At 44.7% G+C, this 21212-nt stretch overlaps 1 protein-coding gene across 1 annotated transcript; it reads left to right on the forward strand.

Annotated features, from left to right (window-relative positions):
* Positions 1 to 2513: 2513 nt before the first annotated feature.
* On the forward strand, positions 2514 to 19841 carry TICRR (TOPBP1 interacting checkpoint and replication regulator). The gene is made up of 22 exons (XM_085070444.1): positions 2514 to 3243; positions 3792 to 4077; positions 4665 to 4906; positions 5165 to 5408; positions 5926 to 6061; positions 6804 to 6946; positions 7648 to 7860; positions 8263 to 8411; positions 9152 to 9246; positions 9604 to 9697; positions 9865 to 9944; positions 10274 to 10510; positions 10938 to 11034; positions 11253 to 11325; positions 12022 to 12162; positions 12661 to 12751; positions 13283 to 13347; positions 14165 to 14320; positions 15059 to 15210; positions 15406 to 17695; positions 18906 to 19010; positions 19350 to 19841. Exons 1-22 carry the CDS (start codon positions 2596 to 2598, stop codon positions 19466 to 19468), a joined length of 5856 nt encoding a protein of 1951 aa, XP_084926570.1. The 5' UTR covers positions 2514 to 2595; the 3' UTR covers positions 19469 to 19841.
* The last annotated feature ends 1371 nt before the right edge of the window (positions 19842 to 21212 follow it).

The following is a 21212-nucleotide window of genomic DNA, read 5'->3' on the forward strand; positions in this document are numbered from 1 at the left end:
CCAGGTCTTAGTTGCCTTGGGTGAGGGTTGTACAATACTGGTCCCAGCTGGGTCTCTCCCGGTTTCTCAGTTTTATGAGCACTAAAAAGATTTGAAAGATGTAGAGACAAAATCTAAAGCACACAGAAATCCCTCCTTCTTGCCTGGAGGCTTTGGGGCAGCTTCACCCTGGATAGGAGGAATGGGTGCTCCCCAGAATTAGTGGCCAAAGCAGCCACTACCAGAAGCCTTTGGGCACATAGGGTGGAGAGGGCACTGGAGAATGAGGATTTGGGGAGGCTTGGAAGCCTTCATGCAGCACAAGGGAGACTCTGAGCATTGCCTGGTATCAAAGGTGACCTGTTGCTCGTGCAGGTCCTTGAGGAGTGACCTGAAAGCAAAGCATCTGAGTCAATACAAAACAAACCTTTTATTTTGGCTGTCTCAGCAGAAAGGCAAACAAACTTTCCACTGGGGCAGGACACAGTGGTGGTATGATGGGAGATCAGTTCACACAGGTCTGCATTTTCTCAGCCTTTGTTTCAGCCCCCACCATTAAGTACCCCCTGGACATAAATATTGGAAATGGGACCAAAAAAAGTGAGACTTTTTTAAGTAAAAAAAATCCTATCTGGATCAAAGTGTCAGCCACATGTGAGCCAAATTTACAAATAATTTGTCTCGTTCCATCTCCTTCCTCCCAAGAAACAGCATTTATCAGCAAGTAAATGATTGTCCAGAAAGAACCCAAGGACTGTATGAGAGGGAAGTTGGTGTCCTTGTGGAGCAGGCAGAGAGGGCAAATGTGTCTGTGAGCAGCACAAACACAGGACAGCACAAGAAGCAGAGGTGTGAGCAACTCTGGCTGTCACACTGGGAAACACCGTGACCTGGGCTCAGCCAACACCTCTGCTGGCTTTCCCAAGAGCTGGATAGGCTTCCAGAGCAAATACACTGTAGTGGGCAGGAAAGGAGAAGGAGTTTGAGTAGCCAGCAGCAGTTTCTGTGTTGGAAGGTGCCAGAGGTTGTTGGGAAACTCCCCTTTGCCCTGGGTTTGTTTCTGGTCCTAGGTGGACTGTGATAAGGCAGGTTTTGGTCACACTCTGCTAAGTGTCCTCAGTGGGCTGCTGGGACAGGTGCCAGTGGCTGAACAATGGCAGTGACATGGTGTGCTTGGGTCCTCTTCAGGGCTCAAACAGCAGCGATACATTGGCAAGCAGCACAAGATGTCAACCCCTGGCCAGGAGAAGACACCCACAGCTCCCCAGGGAGCCCACATCCCCAAGGCTGCCCTCCGTGCTTTCGACCAGGGAGACATGTTGTCCTTCTCTTGCACTTGGTGGCAGGTTACTGCTGCACACCAGAGTGGATCAGCTCCTCGTTCCAGCTCATTAAACCCACTTGTGTTCACAGTCACCAGCAGAGCCCAATGGGTGGTTTAGTGCCCACTTATTGTTGCTTTATAAATACAACTGGCTGCTGGTGACACTGGCTCGGGCTGGGGCAGTCAAGCTCTGGAGGCGAAGGTGGAGTGGACACCAGGGTGGCTCTGCTCCGTGGGGTTTCCTCTGCTGTCACCCAGTGTGATCACACCTTGACCACTGACACCGTGGGGCAAGATGTGCTCCAAGCCCTGCAGGGAGGAGATGCTCCTGGACAAGACAGTTGAGGACAACCCAGGGTCTTTGTCCTCTGCGAGTGTCAGCCCCTGTCCAGGTGCCCTGACCCTATACTTTTCACAGAATCAAGGTTGGAAGAGACCTTTACAATCAACTCCAACCATCGACACAACACTATCACTGTAACCCCTAAACCACATCACCCAGTGCCAGATCCAGATACCTCTCGAACACCTCCGGTGGTGGTGACTCCATCTGAGCAGCCTGTTTCACTGCCTGACCACCCGAACAGTGATTTTTTTTTTCTAATATGAATTTTAATCTGAATTTTAATCTGAATTTCATCTACAGGGGCCCTGGGCTGTCCCTGCTGTCCTCCGGGGAGGCTCGGGGAGGAGGATGCTGTATCGGCAGGACCCTCCGGGCAGGCTGTGCCTGTCCGTTCCTGCCCGCGGGCGGCTGATCGGTGACGGGGTGTGCCGGTGTGCGGACAGGCACGGACCTCTAGCGGCTCTAGAGGAGCCTGCCCGGGCACAGGGTGACAGGACGGGCCGGTGCCGCGGCTCAGCCCCGGGTCCCGCCTGGAGCCCGCCGAGCGCTGCCGCCGCCCGCCCTGCGGGACCTCCCGCCGCCGCGGTGACGTCATAGCCTCACACCCGTGACGTCACCCTCACGCGCCTCCCGCCGGCTTTAAATTTTAAACCGGTGGCGACAGCAAATCGGCTCGGTCAGCGCGCTGGCCCCGCCCTGCTCCGTCACGGGGTCTCACCAATGGGATGGCTGCGGTCCCCGCGCGGCCGGCCAATCAGCGGAGAGCGCTATGCTAGCCGCTGCGTCGCTCCGTCCCCCCGCTGCCCGTTCTCCACCAATGGGAGAGCGAGCCGCGAAAAGTGGGCGGGGCGGGCGCGCCGCGGCAGCCAATCGGGGCGCGCGCGAGGCGAGGGCGCGAGCGGCCGCGCCGGGCGGGCGATCGATGGCGGCGTGAGGCGTTCGCGCCATGTCGTGCTCTCACAGCGCCGTGTTCCTGCTGGACACCGCCGGCCCTGCGCGCCGCCAGCGGCTCCAGCGCGGCGCCCTCCGCCTCCTCACCCTCCTGGGCTGCCGCTTCGGCCTCTCCCGCCTCCGCTGGGCTTTCCGCTTCTTCGACTCGCTCGGCGGCCGCGGCGGCGCCTCGCGGGGTGGCGGGTTCCGCCCGCCGGGGCCCCGCGCCTGGGAGCGCTTCGAGGAGGAGCTGGCGGAGCGGCTCGGGGCACGGACCCCCGCCGCCCTGCCCGGCCCCGCGCCGCGCGCGGCCCTCACGCACAGCGGGCTCAAGGAGACGCTGCTCGACTTCCAGTGGGACCGCCCGGAGATCGCGTCCCCCGCCAAGCCCGCCCGCAGGAGCCGCAGGACGGGGCTGGCCGCCCGAGAGCCCCCGGAGGCGCCGCCCGAGGGCTTCGTGAACGCCGTGTTCCTTTTCTCCCCCTGCCCGCACTCGCGGAGGGAGCTCCGGCGGTTCGTGTCGGGAAATGACGCCCCCTCCTCCCCCGGAGAGCCGCCCACGGCGCAGGAGCTGGCGGAGAAACTCCTGCCCAAGGCTGTCCAGGAGCTGCTTGTGGAGCAGAAAATCACCCTGTTCTGGGTGGACACTGCAGACTGGGCTCAGGTAACGAGGGTACACCGCACAGCTTTCAGCTGTGAGCACTAGTGGGACATCTGCCACTCTGCTTTCTGGCATAAGTAGTCTTTGGGTGATAGGGAACCTTACCAAGGTTCGCTTACTGCCACATAATCTTCAGCAAGGGACTGAAATCTGGCTTGGAATCATCCACGTGCAGACTGAGATACAGCTGCAGTAGAGTAGCTGTACAGTGTTTATTGATGGGATGTCTTGTGCTTTGACTTAGGGGGGAGTTAACAGCTGTCCAGAATTGCAGATAAGCAGCCTGATAGTTTAGGTGTGTAGATAACAGATTTAAAAAAATCAGCTTGAAAATATTGCTAGCTTTTAATTTACTGGGAGTAGTATTAACTTTATTGGGTTCCTATGAAAGCTGATAAAGTCCATAAAAACACTCGGAAAGCATTGTGTTTAGATGTGCTGGATACGTTTCATATGCCAGCTTTGCTAAAAGCATGCAGTCTTTATTGTTTGCCTGAAGGTTCTCTCACTGCCAACCTTAACTTGAGATCTCTCTGTTACTTTTATTTCAGCTGATCGAATGCCCGGATCATGGTGGCTACTGGACAATGTTTGAAGTGCTTAGTCAGATGGGAGGCACCATTTTGCCAGCTGAAGCCTTGGTGCACTCTTTGAGTCACCCTGGAGCAGATGTTGTTTCTGGCTTCCTTGGGGACTCCAGGCTCCCAGTGCCACAGGCTGTGCCTTGGACCTCGCTTCTGCCACTGGATGCAACTCTGAACTGTTTGTTCTCCAGGCCCTCCATGTATCGATCAGTGTTCCCCCAGAAAGAAGGAACATTGTTTCTCAGTATGCCTGGTAATTAAAAAAAAAAAAAACCAGAAATATAGATGCGCATGATAATAACTGATCTCTCTTGCGGAGTCCTTGATGGACTTCCTTTCTGAATAGTATATGTAAAAGTCACTTCAGATATTTAAAAACCTGTGTGTTTTTGTTTTTTTTTTAATTTCTGCTTGTGTTCTGCTTCTTCTGATATGAGACCTCTTAGTCCATATTTCTGATTTAGCCTCTTCTGTTTTCCATGCTCCTAGAAGTTTGGATGAAGAGCTCTTTGCAGATCCCACCTTACAGAGATGTATTCCATTTTCTTATACAATTGCTCAATTTAGGTAAAATAGGAACACAGATAAAAAGCCCCTTCAAAAGAAAAGAAAGCTTTAAAGCAGCCTGCAGTGTGCATGGGCTCTCTCTTTAATGGTCCTTCCATGCACTCAGCTCCTGGAGAGCTTGGGAGGGTCAGTTCTCTAACACACTTACTGTAGGATATATTCCCTGTTTAATCTTGGAACTCACTTTTTTCCCACTGAAGTTGTCTCTTCACCTAGGTGGAAAAACCCTTTTTACTTGCTTTCAGAATTTTACTTTATCCTATCCTTGCACAGGGGGGAAGAAGCAGGAAAGCTGTGCCGTGATCCTGGAACCTCTTGCCATGAGCCAAAGACAACTGCAGTGTCCAGTGAAAATCTTCTTGAAAGGAAGCTTGATGGATTGGAGCTTGGCACAGGCTGGCCACTTCCTCACAGAGAGCTGGATGCTGCAGAGCCCACAGGCTGAGCAGGGAGAATGTAACAGGTCTCTGTTTCGTCAGCTGTTGAGGAGTCTAGTGGCTGAAGGGCTGCACATGGTAAATCTTCCTCTTTTCCTTAAACTAATATCTGCTCTGAAATGAGCTGTGTCAAAAGGGGTGGCAGTATCGTGTTGTGAAGACAATAATAGTGGTAATTGCTGCACTGCAGATTGCTCATCTGAAGCTAAATTCAGAACATTAGTTTGGAGAACATGTAACTCTATAACAAGTAAAGTATCTGTGCTACTTAAGTCTCTGTATTGCTAGATAATGTGAACTTTGCTCTTTTCCTCTTTTTTTTTTTTTCTCTTTCAGATTGCTGATGTATCTCTGTCTAAAACTTGGTGCCCCTGCACTGCTGTTCTGTCACCACTTTCTGAGGATACTGCAGTTCTCACTGTGCTTGGTCCTGAGAAGACTGCTGAAATTCAGGGATGCAGCCTTGAAGGAGCTGTAGTGGAAGACTCTTCCCAAGACTGTGCTACTCACCTGCCAGAGATTGTGAATAGTGTGTTGAGTAAAATTGACATGTCAGTGGAAGATTCTCTGGCCAGTCTGGGTAGGTGTCAGGAAATGCAAAACTCGCCATCTTTTGATCATCTCCAGATCTGGAGTTGAAAAAATCTAAAGTTAATGATTTTCTCCATGAGGAATCTCATCTCTGGGACTTGTTCATTGTGTCATCTGTAGCTAAGGCGTTGTGATGTGATGCAGAAAGAAATCTGCATGGGTGTACCTTTCTGTTGTATTAGCAGTGTGTTAGTTTCCATTAGCTTGCAGATAAAGTACAGCTCCATGTACCTGGGGACAAGTTTTTAGAAGGGAGGCTTCCTGAAATGTGTTAGATAGGCCACCCCTGGCCAGTAAAGCCTTTGGGTGGGACTGCAGCAGGGACACTGCTTTTATTCACTTATTTTGTGTTAGAGTGAATCTTCTAATTTTCTGATGTATTAGCTATGAAATTTCCAGTATCAAAGGTTTGGGAATCTCTGCCTTAGAGGCTCTGTGTAGGCTTGGGCCATCTGCCACTTAGTTTAGCTTTTCTAATTTTTGTGTATGTGTGTGTCTGCTTACAGGAGAAGAAGCTCCAGTGCCAGAGTGGGTCCAACGGGAGCTGTCCCATACAGGGGGATGGCATCCTTCAGTGTTGGAACTGTGGTATCCTGCATCAAATGCTTGTGGAGCAAGCTCAGATCTGATGGAGTCATTCAGGTAGTTTTCTGAAACATATCTCTGAGCAATAATCAAAGACTTCTGCTTCATATTAAGGGAGTATGTAGCATTGCTTAGAGTTCTAGAATGAAGTGCCTCTCTCCTGCTTTTATTTCTGTACTGAGTTTACTCTTGGCTTGTCTCTTGGTAATAGTATAGGCAAGTTTATATATATAGTTTGTACAGGCAAACTGGGAACAGGATGTTTGGATATCAATTTGTGTGGATTAAAATCTTGCTGGTTTCAGGAGTGATACAGATCACTTAAAATGACCTTAAGCTACTTGGGAAATGACAGACTTTAGCTTTTATGGGATGGTAAGATCCAGCACAGGATACTGAAGATGTGGTTGTGTTCTAACAGTTGGTATTTATTTGGAATGAATAAGCTTACTTTCTTCAAAGAGCTTGTTGAGTGAAACAAAAGAGAGCCTAATGTAGAGTAGTTTAGAAAGCACAAAGCTGCTCATTTAGTTTTGTGGCACAGTCAGTGCCATATCCATTGTACATTATTGTAATGCTTCTTTCCAGCTTGGTGTGACCCTTTTAAGAGGGTGATCTGGGTTTTCTGTATCTCTTAAGTGTTTTAGGGGTACAGGTGCTGGAAGAGTTATTAGTGTGTGCTACTTGCACTGTATTGTTGCGGACTGGAACCTAGAAAAGCCTTGTTTCTCTCCACAGGGAAGAAGGGATGTGCCTCCTATTCCCACCTTTTTTTGATAACTGTTGTTTTTTCAAATAGGCTCCTGCAGGTTCCCTGTGCTAACAGGAAGTATGATGCAGACCAATCTGATGTGGAGCTCTCAGAAAGTCTGTCTGAGCTGTACCAGAGAAAATTCAGTGAAACCTCTGCTGCAGCTGGACCAGGAAATAACAAAAAAAGACGTATGTATACTTTAGGATTATTTGTGCATGTTGTCAATCAATGATGTTGCTTGAACTCCAGAGATCTGTACTCTACAGATGCTAAAGCATTTTTCATTTAGGGAGAATCTCATGTACTTACTAGTAGTGGGTTTGTCCTGTAGTAGAACCCAAATTACTGTAATTCAAGGCTGTTAATTGACTGACAAAGGTGTTAAAAGCAGCATGCAGAGCTCTGCTGTTTAATTAGCTGTTGAAACAGGGACTGCTCCAACTCCTAGTAAATATTGTAACCTCTCAATTTTGTTCTAATTAGAGAAATAAAACACTTTCTTCTGGAAGAATTAATTTATTGCATTTCTCTACACTAACCACAGTTGATTTTACCCTAACCTCATGTATCCGCAAGTCCTGCTCTGTCAGCTTTTTCTATTTCTGTGACATAAGATTGCTTCCTATATATATAACTTCTCATTAAACCTATATAAGCTCTTTTGCAGAGCAATATGGCCCTGCTTTTTATTAGAAGTAGCTGCCTGCTATGCTGCCTGTACATTGATTTTATGAAGAAATACCAACCTTTTGGGCTGTGTTTTCCTCCAGGAAGTTACTAATTTCACTTCACAGTAATACAGAATTCAGTGTTGTGCTCTACCTTGGATGGAGTTCATGCCCCAGTGTGCCTGATGGTAGAACTCCTTTTTTTTTTTGTGGCATTGCAGGTGGGGTTCCCCGAACTCCAGTCAGGCAGAAGATGAAGACCATGTCCAGATCCCTGCAGATGCTCAATGTAGCAAGACTAAATGTGAAAGCTCAGAAGTTTCAACCTGATTCTGTGCCACCACCAGTGAATGAGAAGGTTCCACAGAAGCTTTCAGCAAAAAGATTGGATGAAAAGGTGGAAGGAAAGGAAAAGGCACTGAAGATATCAATTGGTGTGTGTTAAGTCCTGTTATTTTGCTGTAAGCAATAAGGATTTATCTTTTTAAATTTTTGAAGCAAAAGAAGTAGAGGGAAGCACCCACCAATGTATAATTGGAAATGTAGTCTAATTCACTGATTAGGCAGAAATGAAAGGCATTTCTTGACTGCTACAGTAACCTGAAAGCTTGCTGACTTTAAGCAAACTTTGTGGATTATGAGATTGATTTAGCTTATGATATGTCATTGGTCTGGACCTGGCACTGATTCTGTTAGTGTTCTGGGGTCTGGATGCATCTTTGGTGGAGAAAATATTTATTGTGACCTCCTCTATTCCCCACTTCATCTGGGGTGAGTATTTTACCAGTAAGATGTGGTGAACAGGCATTTAGTTAACACAGACCATTTCCTTGCAGACTTCCAAACAGAGGAGGAGCTGCAGTCCCACTTGACTGTGAGCTACCAGAAGGCTGTTGCTGAGGGAATTCCCTCATCTGCATGTGCCCAGAATATGATCATGGCCATTAAAAGATTCTTGAAAGTACAAGATGCCAAAGAGAAAGAGGTAGGTAAAAGCACGTGGGCAGGGTTGTTACTGATCTGGAAGTTAGAACTTTTACTGTTTCAGGCTACCTTTCTTTCATTTTCTCTGAAGTTTTATGTGCAGTTGCACCATGATCACTGACTGCTTCTATCTGTGAGGACTCAATAGTGGGAAAATGCGGATGGTTGTAAACAATGTAGGGTAATCCAGTTCAGTTATCATTTTACAGCTTTGCTAAAGATTCCAACAGATGTCTTTCCTTTACACTGACCTCCTTCCAAATTCTAATTTAAAAGACAGAATTTTTAAAAATACATTCATGAAAACTGTATTTTAAAGAAGGTGCATCGTTTGCTTTTGCATTACATGCAATCTAGGCCTGGCTTTGCCAGGAAAGAGAAATTGTTCAAGGTATTTCCTATAATCTTTAGCACTATTTATAGGCTTAAAATAATCTGAAACCAAAACTGGTAAACCTGTAATTGAACAAAAATACTGTGAGAGACAAATCCACAGTGAATCCAGAATGAAGAAGGCCTGAAGCTGCAAGCAAGTGGACTCTGTGATTTCAAGCTCTGAGTTGTTCTATGTCATCATAACTTTGCTACTGAAAGGAAAAGTAATTGCTTTCCTTGAAGGAAAAGGAAAAAATGGAACTATTTTCAAAAGAATGGGTTGGGGATGTAACTGGAGGACAGGGGAGGAGCCTGCCTTTCAGACAGGGAGCAGAGTTGAAGTTCTTGCTGTCATTGTGTCTGCAGGTGGCCTGTGTGGAAAGAGTCAGAAATCATCTCCTGAAGACCAGCAAAATGCTCAGACAACAGCATGGCTTACAGAAGGAGACCAAAGTCAGAGAGTATGAGACACTGTATTTACTTCAGCTTCTGAGATACTGTGGAGTTGGTTGGCAATTTTTAATAGTGGCTTTTTGTACAACTGGAAAAATATTTACATGGGGCAAATATTTCAAGGAGAATCTCTGGTTGCAGGAAAACCATTTCATTAAATACAAACATACCCATGCTGTGTGATAAGCACTGCAGCCTATATCTGGAATGAGGCATCTCCCTTGCCACCAAAATGAAATGCTAACTAAATTATGCTGTCAAAAGGAACCACTTCCCTTCCCATTGCTTTTTTGAGCACACCTTTTGCAGTAAATATGCAGTTTCCATTAGAAAAAGAGGTGGTGGATAATTACTTGTTTCCTTAGGTGCCGACTTCAGGTATTTTTGCGCCTTGAGTTGTGCCTTCAGTGCCCTTCGCTGCAAAGCAACGCTGAGGAAATGGAGCAGCTGTTAGAGGAGGCAAGTAAAGTACAAACCACGTGGTGTTTCTGCATGGCACTAGAAATGCAGACCTGGAACCTTCTTTTCCTTTGATTTTACACTAACACTTTATATTCCTTGCTAAAATATCTGGTGCTGCAGCTGTCAAACCTTAATCCATTTTCCCACTTGACTTTCTCGTCCAGATGACAGATATGCTGCGCATTTTGTGTCTGACTGAGGACCCAGCCTATCTTACAAAGTTTCTAGAGGAAATACTAGAATTGTAAGTTCTTCAGCATGACTTATATGTTACTGGGGACTGTGGTTTTGGTTGGATGTTGTCTGTGAGTAGACAGCAATTAATAGCTTTGATTTACTGCATCTTTGTAGTTCCCAGAAATTTAGACATGTTCTCTTTATAACTTTTATATTGTGGTTAAACAAAAAGTAGCTGATAAGCAAGTAAACTAAAAAACCAGTTGATATTCAGTTTGTTGTTTTTTGATTTTTTTTTTTTAATGATTTAAAAGGATTTAGTTCAGACCTTGGGACTGAAACACCAAAAGTTTTAAGGAGGGCTGTATTTGATGTGTGTTCTCTCTGATGCTCTAGGTATATGAATTCTATACCGAAGACCCTTGGAAATATTTACTATGGCCTTGGTACACAAATACCTCCGAAGCTGGCATCTGTTCTGCCTTCAGACTTCTTCAGTGATGACTCCATGACTCTGGATAGCAAATCTCCAGGCCTTCCACCCTCTTTATCATCTGTCTTAACTCCTAGTGCTGTTTGCACTGAGAGTGATCAGTTGGAGGAGCTGCGCACCAGATCTGCCAAAAAGAGAAGGTAATAATTCCAAACAGGAGGCACCTTTTTGTTGACTATATGAAAATATAATCTTCATTCTGTATTTGTATCTTATGCAAAAGTAGAGTTCAGGAGCATCCTTCATGAGAGGAAAAGCATGTTATGCTGTGCAGTAGCTGACCTGTATTAAAATTAAGAGTGATTTACTGGAGATCTCTGTGTTTGGGATTCTGTGTTCAAATTAGCAAATTGTGATTGAGTTTTAATATCAACCTTAGTTAGGATTTGCAATATAAAAAGCTATTCCTATCTCAGTGTTGTATTAAGCAATGTATCAACACAGTTTATAATTTGAATTTTGGTAAACACTTCCTATCTCTCGAGTCAAACCTAAGTTTAATTGTCAGTAGGTTGATAACTGTACTTTAGATCTTATTTTAACTTAATTTTTGTGTATTTTCTAAAGGAATAATGTGTTAGCCAGACACAGGAGCATGACAGAAGCACCACAGAACTTGCGTCAAATTGAGATTCCCAAAGTAGGCAAGAATCCCATCAGAAAGGTAAAACTCTTCAGAAGGATTGTGTGTGAGTTGTGATGCTTGAGTGCAAAAACTCTTGCTCTGCATTGCCTTAGTAAGTGTGCCCTGTAACAGCTGTACATAGATAATTCTTTTGAAGGAGAAATTGAAATACATGTATAGTTCAGGGTTTACAGTTAATACTCATAATGAAACATAACATTGCACTGCTGCTGAGGCTGATTTCTCGTTTGTTTCAGGAGAACTTGCGTTCTTACCTTGCCACTGAGAAGTCCCAGCAGATGCCTTTGTTACAGAAAGAAGCAGTGCAAGGTATATTGACTTCTGGCTTGTTCATGGAAAGGTGCATCTTCAGCACATGTTGTCCCTGTAAATTTTACTGAGCCATGATGGAATTACGCTGAGGTGTGCTGGAAATCTGAAGAAAGTTTTGCTGAGTTGTGCAAAAACTTTAAGAGGGAAAAAAATATATAGTATTCTGTGTACACATATGCAGAAAACTTAAATTCTGTGTCCTCAAAAGAAAACCTTGACTCTTGAAATTATTTCCATCTTCTCTGTCCTGAAAAGAAAATGGGGACAAGAGTGAACTATATCTGGAAACAGGATATATCCCCACAAACACTTAATAAAAATAAATCTCACGTGTGTTCTCTGCACCACGATGTGCTTTGGTTGAGATTTTGTAGCCTACCTAATGTCCCACATGGGACACTGACTGGCTGCTTTTTCTGCTGTGGCATCTGCTTGTAGTTTATTGCTGGAATAATGCAAATAATACAAATTGAGAAGAGAAGGCTGGAATGGATTTAAAGGAGGACATGTTCCAGTAGTAGAAAAAACTTTTCAAAATTTTGTAGCCTCTAAGAAGTTGTCTTTCTATGCTGGTATATTGTTCCTATCTCTAGTGGCCTGACAAAATTACCTTTGTATTTTTTTTCCTTTCTTTTTTTTTTTCTTCTGTTTTTCCTTTTACTCTGATCTTTTCTTTCTCTTCTTGCCTCACAGAGGTTACAAAGGTAAGAAGGAACCTCTTCAATGAAGAGATACTTTCACCATCAAAAAGGTCTCTGAAAAAGATGCTCAGAAGCCAGTCAGTATCTGCTGTGGAAGGCCTAAAGTACAAATGCACCAATGAAGGCACCAAAGGTAGGACATGACTTGCGCATGTAGGATTGTAGTGGAAGAGCTTTTGCTAAAATTCCTATTTTTGCACTCAGTTCTATGAAACAATTATGATCTGTTTTTAATAAAGGAGAAAAGGAGATCATTCCTGTGGTATTTGGAGGGTGAATAATGATGGTATTGATATTGAAACATGCTTTTTACTGAACTCTTTATATCTCATAAAGAAAACTAAGCTTAAAATGCTTGGTTAAAAAAGGATCTGTGAAATAAAGATGAAGAATGAAAGTTATCTGAGTAGGTTACTACTAATGTTACTACTACATGGTACTATTGAGGGAGTGGGAAGGAAGTGTAGACACTGGACTCTGAAATAATGATAGCTTGTGAGTACTGGGAGACAGCACAGTGGCTCTATATTGACTGTAATTCTTAAGCTGAAGCCTATACAAAACTGTATTTATTTATTTGTTCCAAGTGCTTTGTAATTGTGTGATGTTACAGCTCTTGCATGATTTTTAGATCATCGTAAGCTGTTGACCAAGAGAGTTGCAGAAACACCACTACATAAGCAGGTGTCCAGGAGACTCCTACACAAGCAGATCAAAGGCCGGTGAGTTCTCTCTGAATTTCTTCACTAAGTATTGGCTGTTTAATTAAAGGCTGTGAGCACAAGTAGCAGGTATCTTTGTGGTCAGAGTCATCTTCACGTGAGACAGTAAGAAACAGTGAAGGATAAATGCCATTGCTTAAGTGGGGGGAAATACTGCTTGCTTCATCTTGTAAGTCAGACTGCTTTAATTCCTGCAGCTAATGCCTGTTTAGGTTCAACTGCTGATTCAAGGGGTTCTGAAGAAAAGGCTCCTGCTGTATTTTGTGGACTCCAGGCTGATTTGTAGCATTTTCTTTCATGTAGAACCGTTACCTGTACAGCTAGGGAGCTACCCATACTTAATCACATGTTAGTAGCAGGCCAAGTGCTCACTAATTGATCATTTATTTGTGTGATCACTGCTTTATGAGAGTAGCCCACACTGCAGTATATTGGTATAGAATAGAGTACTGCTTTTCAGTCTCTGTGGTAAGTTCTGTTCTAGTAAATGTACTCAGTATGCTAAGCCCAAAATGTCTGTTGTTCCTCAAGGTCTTCTGATCCAGGTTGTGACACTGATGGTATTGTAGAAGAATCTCCAGAGAAGGCCATATATGGTAAGCACTGATTTTTTCATTAAAGGTAGTTTGGCTTTATTGTAGCTCATAAGATGAGCATGCTTTGATTTGGCTGATTCATGAGAAGTCAGTCCAAAAGTGTTGTACTGTTCTGTTGGTGGAACACAGCTGCCTCTGATAGAACCACTTACTGCTCACTGCTTTAACAGTTCTGTACAGTAGAAGTTCAGAAAGAGAGGTAGATAGTAAGTCTTTTAAATGAAAAAAACATGAAGGACTTGAAGAGTGAACGAGAGTCTGAGCTGCTGTAATTACTGCCAAATCAGCACATGCTTATTCTTAACGTAACTTCAGCATGTTGTGCTGTGAGCCTAACACTGCTCTGATTTCTGCTGTAACAGGCAGCCACTTGCCTCTAGGGAGTCTCTTATGTTGGCTACTACTGTTCCTTGTCCCCAGAAGGGAAGAAAAAACCAGCATGTATGGCGAGCAGGAAAATGAAATTGTTAGTGAAAAGTGACAAGAGCATTTACCAGTCTTTCAGCTTGGATATAACTTGTATTGAAGATGGCTTTTGTAGCATTCTTTTCCATATAATTTCTAAAGAGGAAAGAGAGTAATTATGGCTTGGAGGAGGGGGCATCATAATTTAGAGGCAGATTTGTATGCATAAATGTTCCAAATCCTCAAGAAAGCTGAAGCTTTCTTCACACGTTTGCCTTCCTGGGTGAGATAGTTACCTGTAGAGAAGTTTCTTCTGAGAGTATGTTCCTTGCAGTTGTGAACTGCTCCTGATGATGTGCTTATTGCTGAGGGGGAAAGAAGGCTTCAATCTCCCATGTCCTTGCCTTTTCAGAAGCAGGTTTGAGAAGAAGCCCACGCATCAAACAGCTGTCTTTGAATAGGACCTGCTCTGGTGCTTTCTATTCCACTACACAGCCCAGCTCGAAAAATTCACAGCACCTCCACCAGGGACAAGAAAAGGAGAGCTGTAAACTGCAGGATGTAGAAGGTACTGAGTGGGATTTAAGCAGACTGATACTGCTGATCTGAAAAGCTGGCATGGATAGCTCTGAGTTTGATTTGATTTGGCTCTACAAGAGACTGTAAGAAGCTAAGAGCTGTCGTGTAACATCTTCTGTAGACAGAAATTCATCCTCAGTAATTATTTTTTAATTGGTAATCTGAATTTTGAGGATGGTAAGGCAGCTATTTCTATGATGAATTCACTGCCAACTTAACAAGCCAGTCAGGCCCATCTAACAGAATACCACTGATTGTCAGTCTGCATTCCTTAAATGCAGTGAAATCCTTGTAAAATATAGGACAGAAATCCTATAGCTTACTTTCAGTCTACTCTGTGGCAGCATAAAGCAATGACTGATGGGATCTTCTTTGCAGGCTTTCTCAGTAGGATTATCAGCTAAAAATGGTGACACTTAGTTCTTTATATTCTACTTATTAGAATCCTTAGTCATGAACCAGAACTATCTAAAGCTACAAGCTATAAATAGAGTAAGAGACTGAGGTATTTTGTACCTTTTTTACCATTGGAGCACTCTTTCTACAGATGGATATTAATTTCATAATGGGAAGTAACAATAATTCTGGTGAAGCTTTAACACTTGGCGAGAAAAGAACATGCCAGGGATATGAGCTTTTTACACTTCTTTTCCACACATCTGAAGTGATTCAGACAATTGTGGCATGTTACTTTGTATTAGTTAAATTATACTGTTCCATTTTATAGGCGTTAACCAGCTTTCAGAAACACCCCCTGTCCAGACTCCCAAGAGGTTTTTCTTTGGTGCAGTCATGTGTAGTCCTGCAGTGAAGCATTCACCTGGAAGGAGGAGAATAAGAAAAGATTCCTTACACTTAGAGGAGCTCACCTCATGTCAGGTAGAAATAGTTACCTCCTTTTCTCTTTCTTCCCATCCTCTTTTTCTATTAATGCATCTTAAATTTAGTGTTGGTTAAGTCTAATCAAATAGGTTTTTATGTTTCAAGTCTTGGGAAATAAATGTGAAGATGGGTAGATGATACTGCTGGAGTAGAACAAGCATGAGTCCTTAATTAATTTTTTCTTCTCTGCAGACTCCTAGAAAAACACCTCATAAATTGGCCCAGAAACCACTGAATTCTGCCAGTAAGCTCCCAAGGAGATCGCCTCGCATTGTCCACAGGACACCACAGAAGCTGGAGAAGACACCTGGCAAAAGTCCAGCAGCTAAGCAGACTGTAGCTAAATGTTTGGGAAAGTACTTTTCTCCTCCTGCACAAAGGGTCAAGTCTCCATCTGGACTGACTGACAGTAAGAAGGTTCACTCACTGCGAGTTACTGCTGAGGACTGTTCTGCAGCACGAACACTTTCCCCTCCTTGCAAAGAGTCTGGCTTGCAAACACCACAACATGAAGGGTTCACAGTGCTTAATGCTGCAGTATTATCTCCACCAGATTCAAATCCAACTGCTTCTTCCCCCTCTGCCATCCAAGAAAGGTGTTTTACAGAACTTCAAACTCCAAGACGTTCCTTGAGATACCTCTCAAAATTAGCATCTCCAGTTCGTGCTCGGAGGCAAATCCTCACAAAGGAAATTCAGGTGCAGTCAGATCTGTTATCTCGAGCACCTAAGAGGACTCCCAGGAAACATGAAGATCCAGGTTCAAAGTTCTGCACCAGCCCACTGAGTACAGAAATACCTCAGCTTGCTGTGAGGCCAGAGCCTCTCTGCAGTCCTCCACTCCGTGAAAGTTCCACAAGCACTGTGACAATCTGCTCTCCTTCCCACATGCAGACTGGGGAGTCTGACTGGGAACCTGATGCATCTAAACCATCTTCTCAAAAGACTCCAGATATCACTGGCACTTCAGTGAGGTCCCTGCTTCACACATCCAAGCAGGCCAAACGTGAACCAGGTTCTAGAGGAGAGAGCCTCACCCTTACATGTGCAACACTTTCAGAAAATAAGGACGGTTGTCGTGATAGTGGTGGTAACTGTTCTGTAGAAAGCCTTCAGCTTCATCAGTCCCAAGTTACTGAAAATATCCCTATATCAGAGAAAAATAAGCAGATGGACAGAGTGTCTCAAAAGTCTCCTTCAAGGGAGAACTTGGAAAACCATTTGTCTCCAAAGCCTTTTGCTGGAGGGCAGGAACATGCACAGAATGCTGAGAGAGACTGTGAGCCATCAGTTAAGGAGGAGAACTGCAGTGCAAACACCTGTGAGTCCTTCCTAAGTGATTTGCAAACAGTTAATGATGACTTGGAAGCCAGAACTCTACTGAGGGAAGGATATATGAGACTGAAGGCTCCAAGTCTTAAGAGACGCTCCAGATTTGCCCTGAATACTTCGCCTCCTATGCAGAAATCTCCTCCTGCCTATTCCTTACGCTGCACTGCAGACAGGAGGCAGCGGGAGGCTGCAGCACGGATGGGAGAGCCTCAGTTTGTAGCCAAGTTCTCTCCTCCCGAAAGTTGTTGCAAACTGCCTTCTGCCAGCCCACCGACGTACGAAGTGGAAATTGAAATGCAGGCTTCAGGCCTGCCCAAACTTCGCATTAAGAAAATTGGCTCTTGCTCATCGTTGGAAGTTCAGCCTGAAGCAAGTGCCAGCAAACCCAAGGGAGGAGAAAGCCCCTTCAGTGATCTTGCTATGACCTGGTGCAGCAAGCACCCAGGAAAACTAGCAGCTGCCTGTGTTTCTCCATCCTGCTGTCGTTCTTTCCACAGTACACCTGGGAAAGGTGCAGGACAGACCTACATATGCCAGTCATACACCCCAACCAGCTGTGCCTCTAATGTCACCTCCCCATTCCCCTTGGAAGCAGGAGTTTTTCAGACACCTTCTCCAAAGCAGAAGGGGAAGACTACTCCTGATGCCATCAATGACTGGCCTCGGAGGAAGAGAGCAGCAGGCAGCACTGCTAATGTGAGTTGTGGTCAGAGCGAGAGGAATGCTGATGAACGGACACGAGTGTCAGCAGGCAGAGAGAGAACGATGAGGATCTTGGAACATTGCAGCAGCAAAGCAACAAATAATCTTGGGGAGTTTGAACTGGAAGGGATTTGCAGGCTCCAGGATCAGGCATCTCCTAGTGACTCTGAACCAAGGGCTGATGAGGACTTTACCATGGGAACTTTTGGCTTGAAATCTCGGAAGCGGGTCTTTACTTACTTATCACCAGAAAAGGAAGAGAATCACAGTGCCAAGAGATCACGTGCTGATAGGTGCAGCTGGGATCTCACTGGCTTTTCCACAGACGAGGGCAACAGAAGCAAATCCAGGACAGACTCCGTACTTCCTGAGAAACCAGGAGTGTGTGCTCTCAAAACACTGGAGCAGCACAGTTGTCTAGGGGATGATGATGTCTTCCTTTTGTCAGGTAATTAAATGGCATGAAAGACACTCCACTGAAATTCAAATACGGTTAAAAATAGGGGCTTGATAAAGACAAGAACACAATTGTTTTCTGTGTAATTATCTGAGGGGAAATGAGGTGAAAGAGGAGTGACTTGTAGATGACATGGAATATAATTATGTGGAGAGGCAGACTGGCTATGAGGAGTATTAATGGTGGAAGAGACATCAGGGAAATATGAAAGAGCAGGAGGCTGGAGGAACTGAAAGGAAGGTTTGAGAACTTGAGGAGAGAGGATCCCAGTTGCAGCCAGCTGGTGATTTATTCAGATTGTGTTGATGCCACTGGCTGTTCCTGCCCAACATTTAGCTCTGAAGCCAAAAGGCTTAAGTCTAAATCTTGGTTGCTTTAGTGTAGACTGGAGCCTTGGTGGGGTTAGTCCTGGGGATATTGGTCTTTATTGGTGCTCCAGTCATCTCTGCCTGGGGTGGTGGGGCTGTTGAGGGTGGGTATCAGAAATTATTCCCTTGCTAGCAGGAATGTATCAGTAGGTGTATAGGTTTAAGCTGCCTCTGTTTTGGCTGTGGGTACAGACTATTCAGCTGACCTTGGTGAAACAGGCTGTTCAGCTCTGTACCAAGGCTTTATGAATTTCAAATACTTAATCCAGTATTGTAGAAATTACATGTTACAGGGGATTGTGGCAGGTGTTGTTCTGTAGTCATTGCACTAAGCTTTGGTGTCTATTTCCTCTTGCACAGAAAGATTTGTATACAGTGTCTTACTCAACATTATCACAGAGAAAAAAAAAGGCCAGACTTTAAGCAACATTAATCCATGTTCAGGACATTAAATAATAGCAGTGTTAAACCTTAATATGGTCTTGTAAGAGATTTTCTGTACCTACAGATCTTGTGTGCATATTTCTAGATCATTGTGGTTGTAACAGTTTTCTTCCAGGACATGTGAGTTACCTGTGAGTTACCTGTGTTTAATACAAGTGAAGTGCTTTTCTTCTAAACCAGCTAAGAAAATTAAATGTGCTAATTCCAGACTGCCATTTACCTTTCTTGAATGCCAAAACCCCAGTGTGCGAGCCTAGAGTTTGTTACAGATAAACTCAAAGATTCACTTGTACTGATGGCAGTTTTGAGGTAGCACCAAGGCTGTGTGTGAGACTTAACACTCAAGTTGTTGAGTGGTATTGCTGCAGCATCTCTCTGTGCTTCTCCAGGCTCAACTCCACCTGTGAAGAGTGCACTCTCTGCCAGCAGCCTTCGAGCCCTGACCCAGTCTCCACTGCTGTCCCCACCGCCGGCTCGGAGGAAGTGTGTTCAAGGTAAGAACAAGTGAGGAGAGCCTGGGCTCAAGCAGACTGGCTGTGCTCTCTGCTTGCCTCCAGCTAATAACAAAATCATGCTGTGCTGGTGGTTGGGCTTTGGGCAGAAAACCTGTGACTGTATCTGCCACTGCTGTATTCAGTGTCTCAATCTCACACGCTTACAAGAAACTTGGCGTGAACAGGGAAGTTTGGAAGGAGAGGTAGCAGTGAAGAGAGAGTAGCTAAGTGGGAAGTGCAGCTTCCAGTTCTTTTTGTCTCCACTTGGTATTTGGCATCTTGGAATCACCAGTGAATTCTGTAAACTGTGGCTCTCATATATTCCTTCTGTTTTTGTAGAAGAAGAATCTGATGCCGTCCAAATTCCTGCCAGCCAGGAGTTGTCTCCATTGCGCATCATGGTTTCCAGGAGGCATCCCCTTAGCAGGACTTACTCACGGAAAAAGCTGCTCAGCTGAAGTTTGGAGCCAGGACAGTATGGGAAGCTTTGTATTATCCCAGCTGTACAACACACCTTTTAACAAAGACCTCTGTTTGGTACTGGACTGGAGCTGGCTTGTGCTGGTGGGAGACTGGATGCAAGCACATGGCAGTGTGAAATAGGAATATTTCCTGTTTATTTCCTTATAGAAATAAGGACCACTCTACAAATGTATGGTTTTTTAAACATCACTTGCAGCATCTTTTCATCGATTCAAAGCCCGGCTCGGTCTTTCTACTTGGGGAAGCTTAGAGTGAGTTCTGCAGTGAAGGTTCAATTCTCCCAGGTCAAGAGGGAGAATTGCCTCTTTTCTACAGCTTTCTTGTAAAATAAACTGAGATGAATTTTCACTGTGTCCCTTAATCCAAAATCTGTCTTTGGCTTCAGGGATGGGGGGCTGCAGGAAGGAGGATGCTGGAGGCGAATGGGTACAGAACAAGCTGCGTGCTCCTGCTGTGTCTTGTCCTGATACTAAATGGATCCCTCTGTTAATTGCATCCAGTTTGCCACAGCTTAGTGGGAAAATAACAAGCAGATTAATTAATTAGCCAGTGCCAAGAGTACAGAAAAGGGGAAAGATAATTTAACTGGGAACATCTTTGTAGATCATGAGTGGTTTGGTGTATCCGTTCCTGGCTGCTGCATAAGCAGATGCTGATGGAATTACTTCATTGTCCTTTTCTGCAAACTTGCAGTAAGCCAGAGAGAATTGGCTGGGGAAGTGTCCTTGAGAAGTAAAACTTGGATGGAATAACTGGAGATGACAGTTTCAAGACTACTCTACCAAACTGAGTCATGGATTAAATAGTGATTTAGTTGCTTATGACATGTTTGTGTTCCAACCCCATGAAGAGAGCAGGAGCAGTGGTTCAGTGCCTGAGATGTGGCCTACAGGGGCTAAAATTGTGCATGATCTTGGAAGGGCTGAATTTTTTCCCTTAGGATGGTGATCTGTTTGTGTATGGCAGGATCTGGGGGAAGTCATCCCACTGTGTCTACTGACTGCACAGAAGTAGAGAGCTCTGAAGATGGTGTGGGGTCATGCTAAAACCAGGCATGGGAATGCAGAGGTTTGTTAGGTGGCTTTAAGGGAGTAGATGGGATTGAGTGGAACTTGTGTACTGGACACACTATTTGTTGCAGGAAAGCTGTTAAGTTTCCCACTGGGAAGAGGGGTGGAATCTTGTGCTTAACAGAGATTGTTTTGCTCTGGGAGAGCTGCAGGTGCTTCAAGGATGTGGACTGACACAAGCATAGAGCTCCAAATCTATTACTTCCAAGTAGCATGGATTGTTATTTTCCCTGTTGAAGATCTTTGTTTTCAACAGCAGGAAACAAAGTCTCTGAACTTAATCTTGTGCAGCTCAGCCACATCCAGAGCCCTCAGTAATTTCACCCACTCACTGTAACACCACTTTAGGCAAGGTCAAGGATATTAGAAGATCAGCAAGTGGTTCTTACATCAGATGCTAGCTTTTTACTTGGTGTGTTACTCCTTAAGTAGTGGTTGTGGTAGCTGTTCTCATGATTTCAGGCTGAAGCAGTGGATTGGTTTTTAGGGTCAGGTGGTCAAGCAGCCCTTTGACCTGCCCTGTCCCCTTCTTAATTTCTTCATTTCTTTCATTTCTTCCTCTGCCAGTTAAACTTCTGTCCCCCTTCCTGTGCTGTCAGTGTTAAGCAGCAGGATTGTATTTAGTCTCACTTAAATCCAGACTGGAAGT

Source organism: Lichenostomus cassidix, chromosome 10 (assembly GCF_008360975.1).
Source record: "Lichenostomus cassidix isolate B80296 chromosome 10, HeHo_3.0, whole genome shotgun sequence".
Classification (NCBI taxonomy): Eukaryota; Metazoa; Chordata; class Aves; order Passeriformes; family Meliphagidae; genus Lichenostomus; species Lichenostomus cassidix.

What these genes read in the sequence shown, in the direction of transcription:
- TICRR (XM_085070444.1), top strand. Translation starts at nt 2,596, where the DNA reads ATGTCGTGCTCTCACAGCGCCGTGTTCCTGCTGGACACCGCCGGCCCT. An exon ending in AAGATGCCAAAGAGAAAGAG is followed by an intron (nt 8,412 to 9,151) that starts GTAGGTAAAAGC and finishes TTGTGTCTGCAG; the next exon opens with GTGGCCTGTGTGGAAAGAGT. An exon ending in CTAGAGGAAATACTAGAATT is followed by an intron (nt 9,945 to 10,273) that starts GTAAGTTCTTCA and finishes CTGATGCTCTAG; the next exon opens with GTATATGAATTCTATACCGA.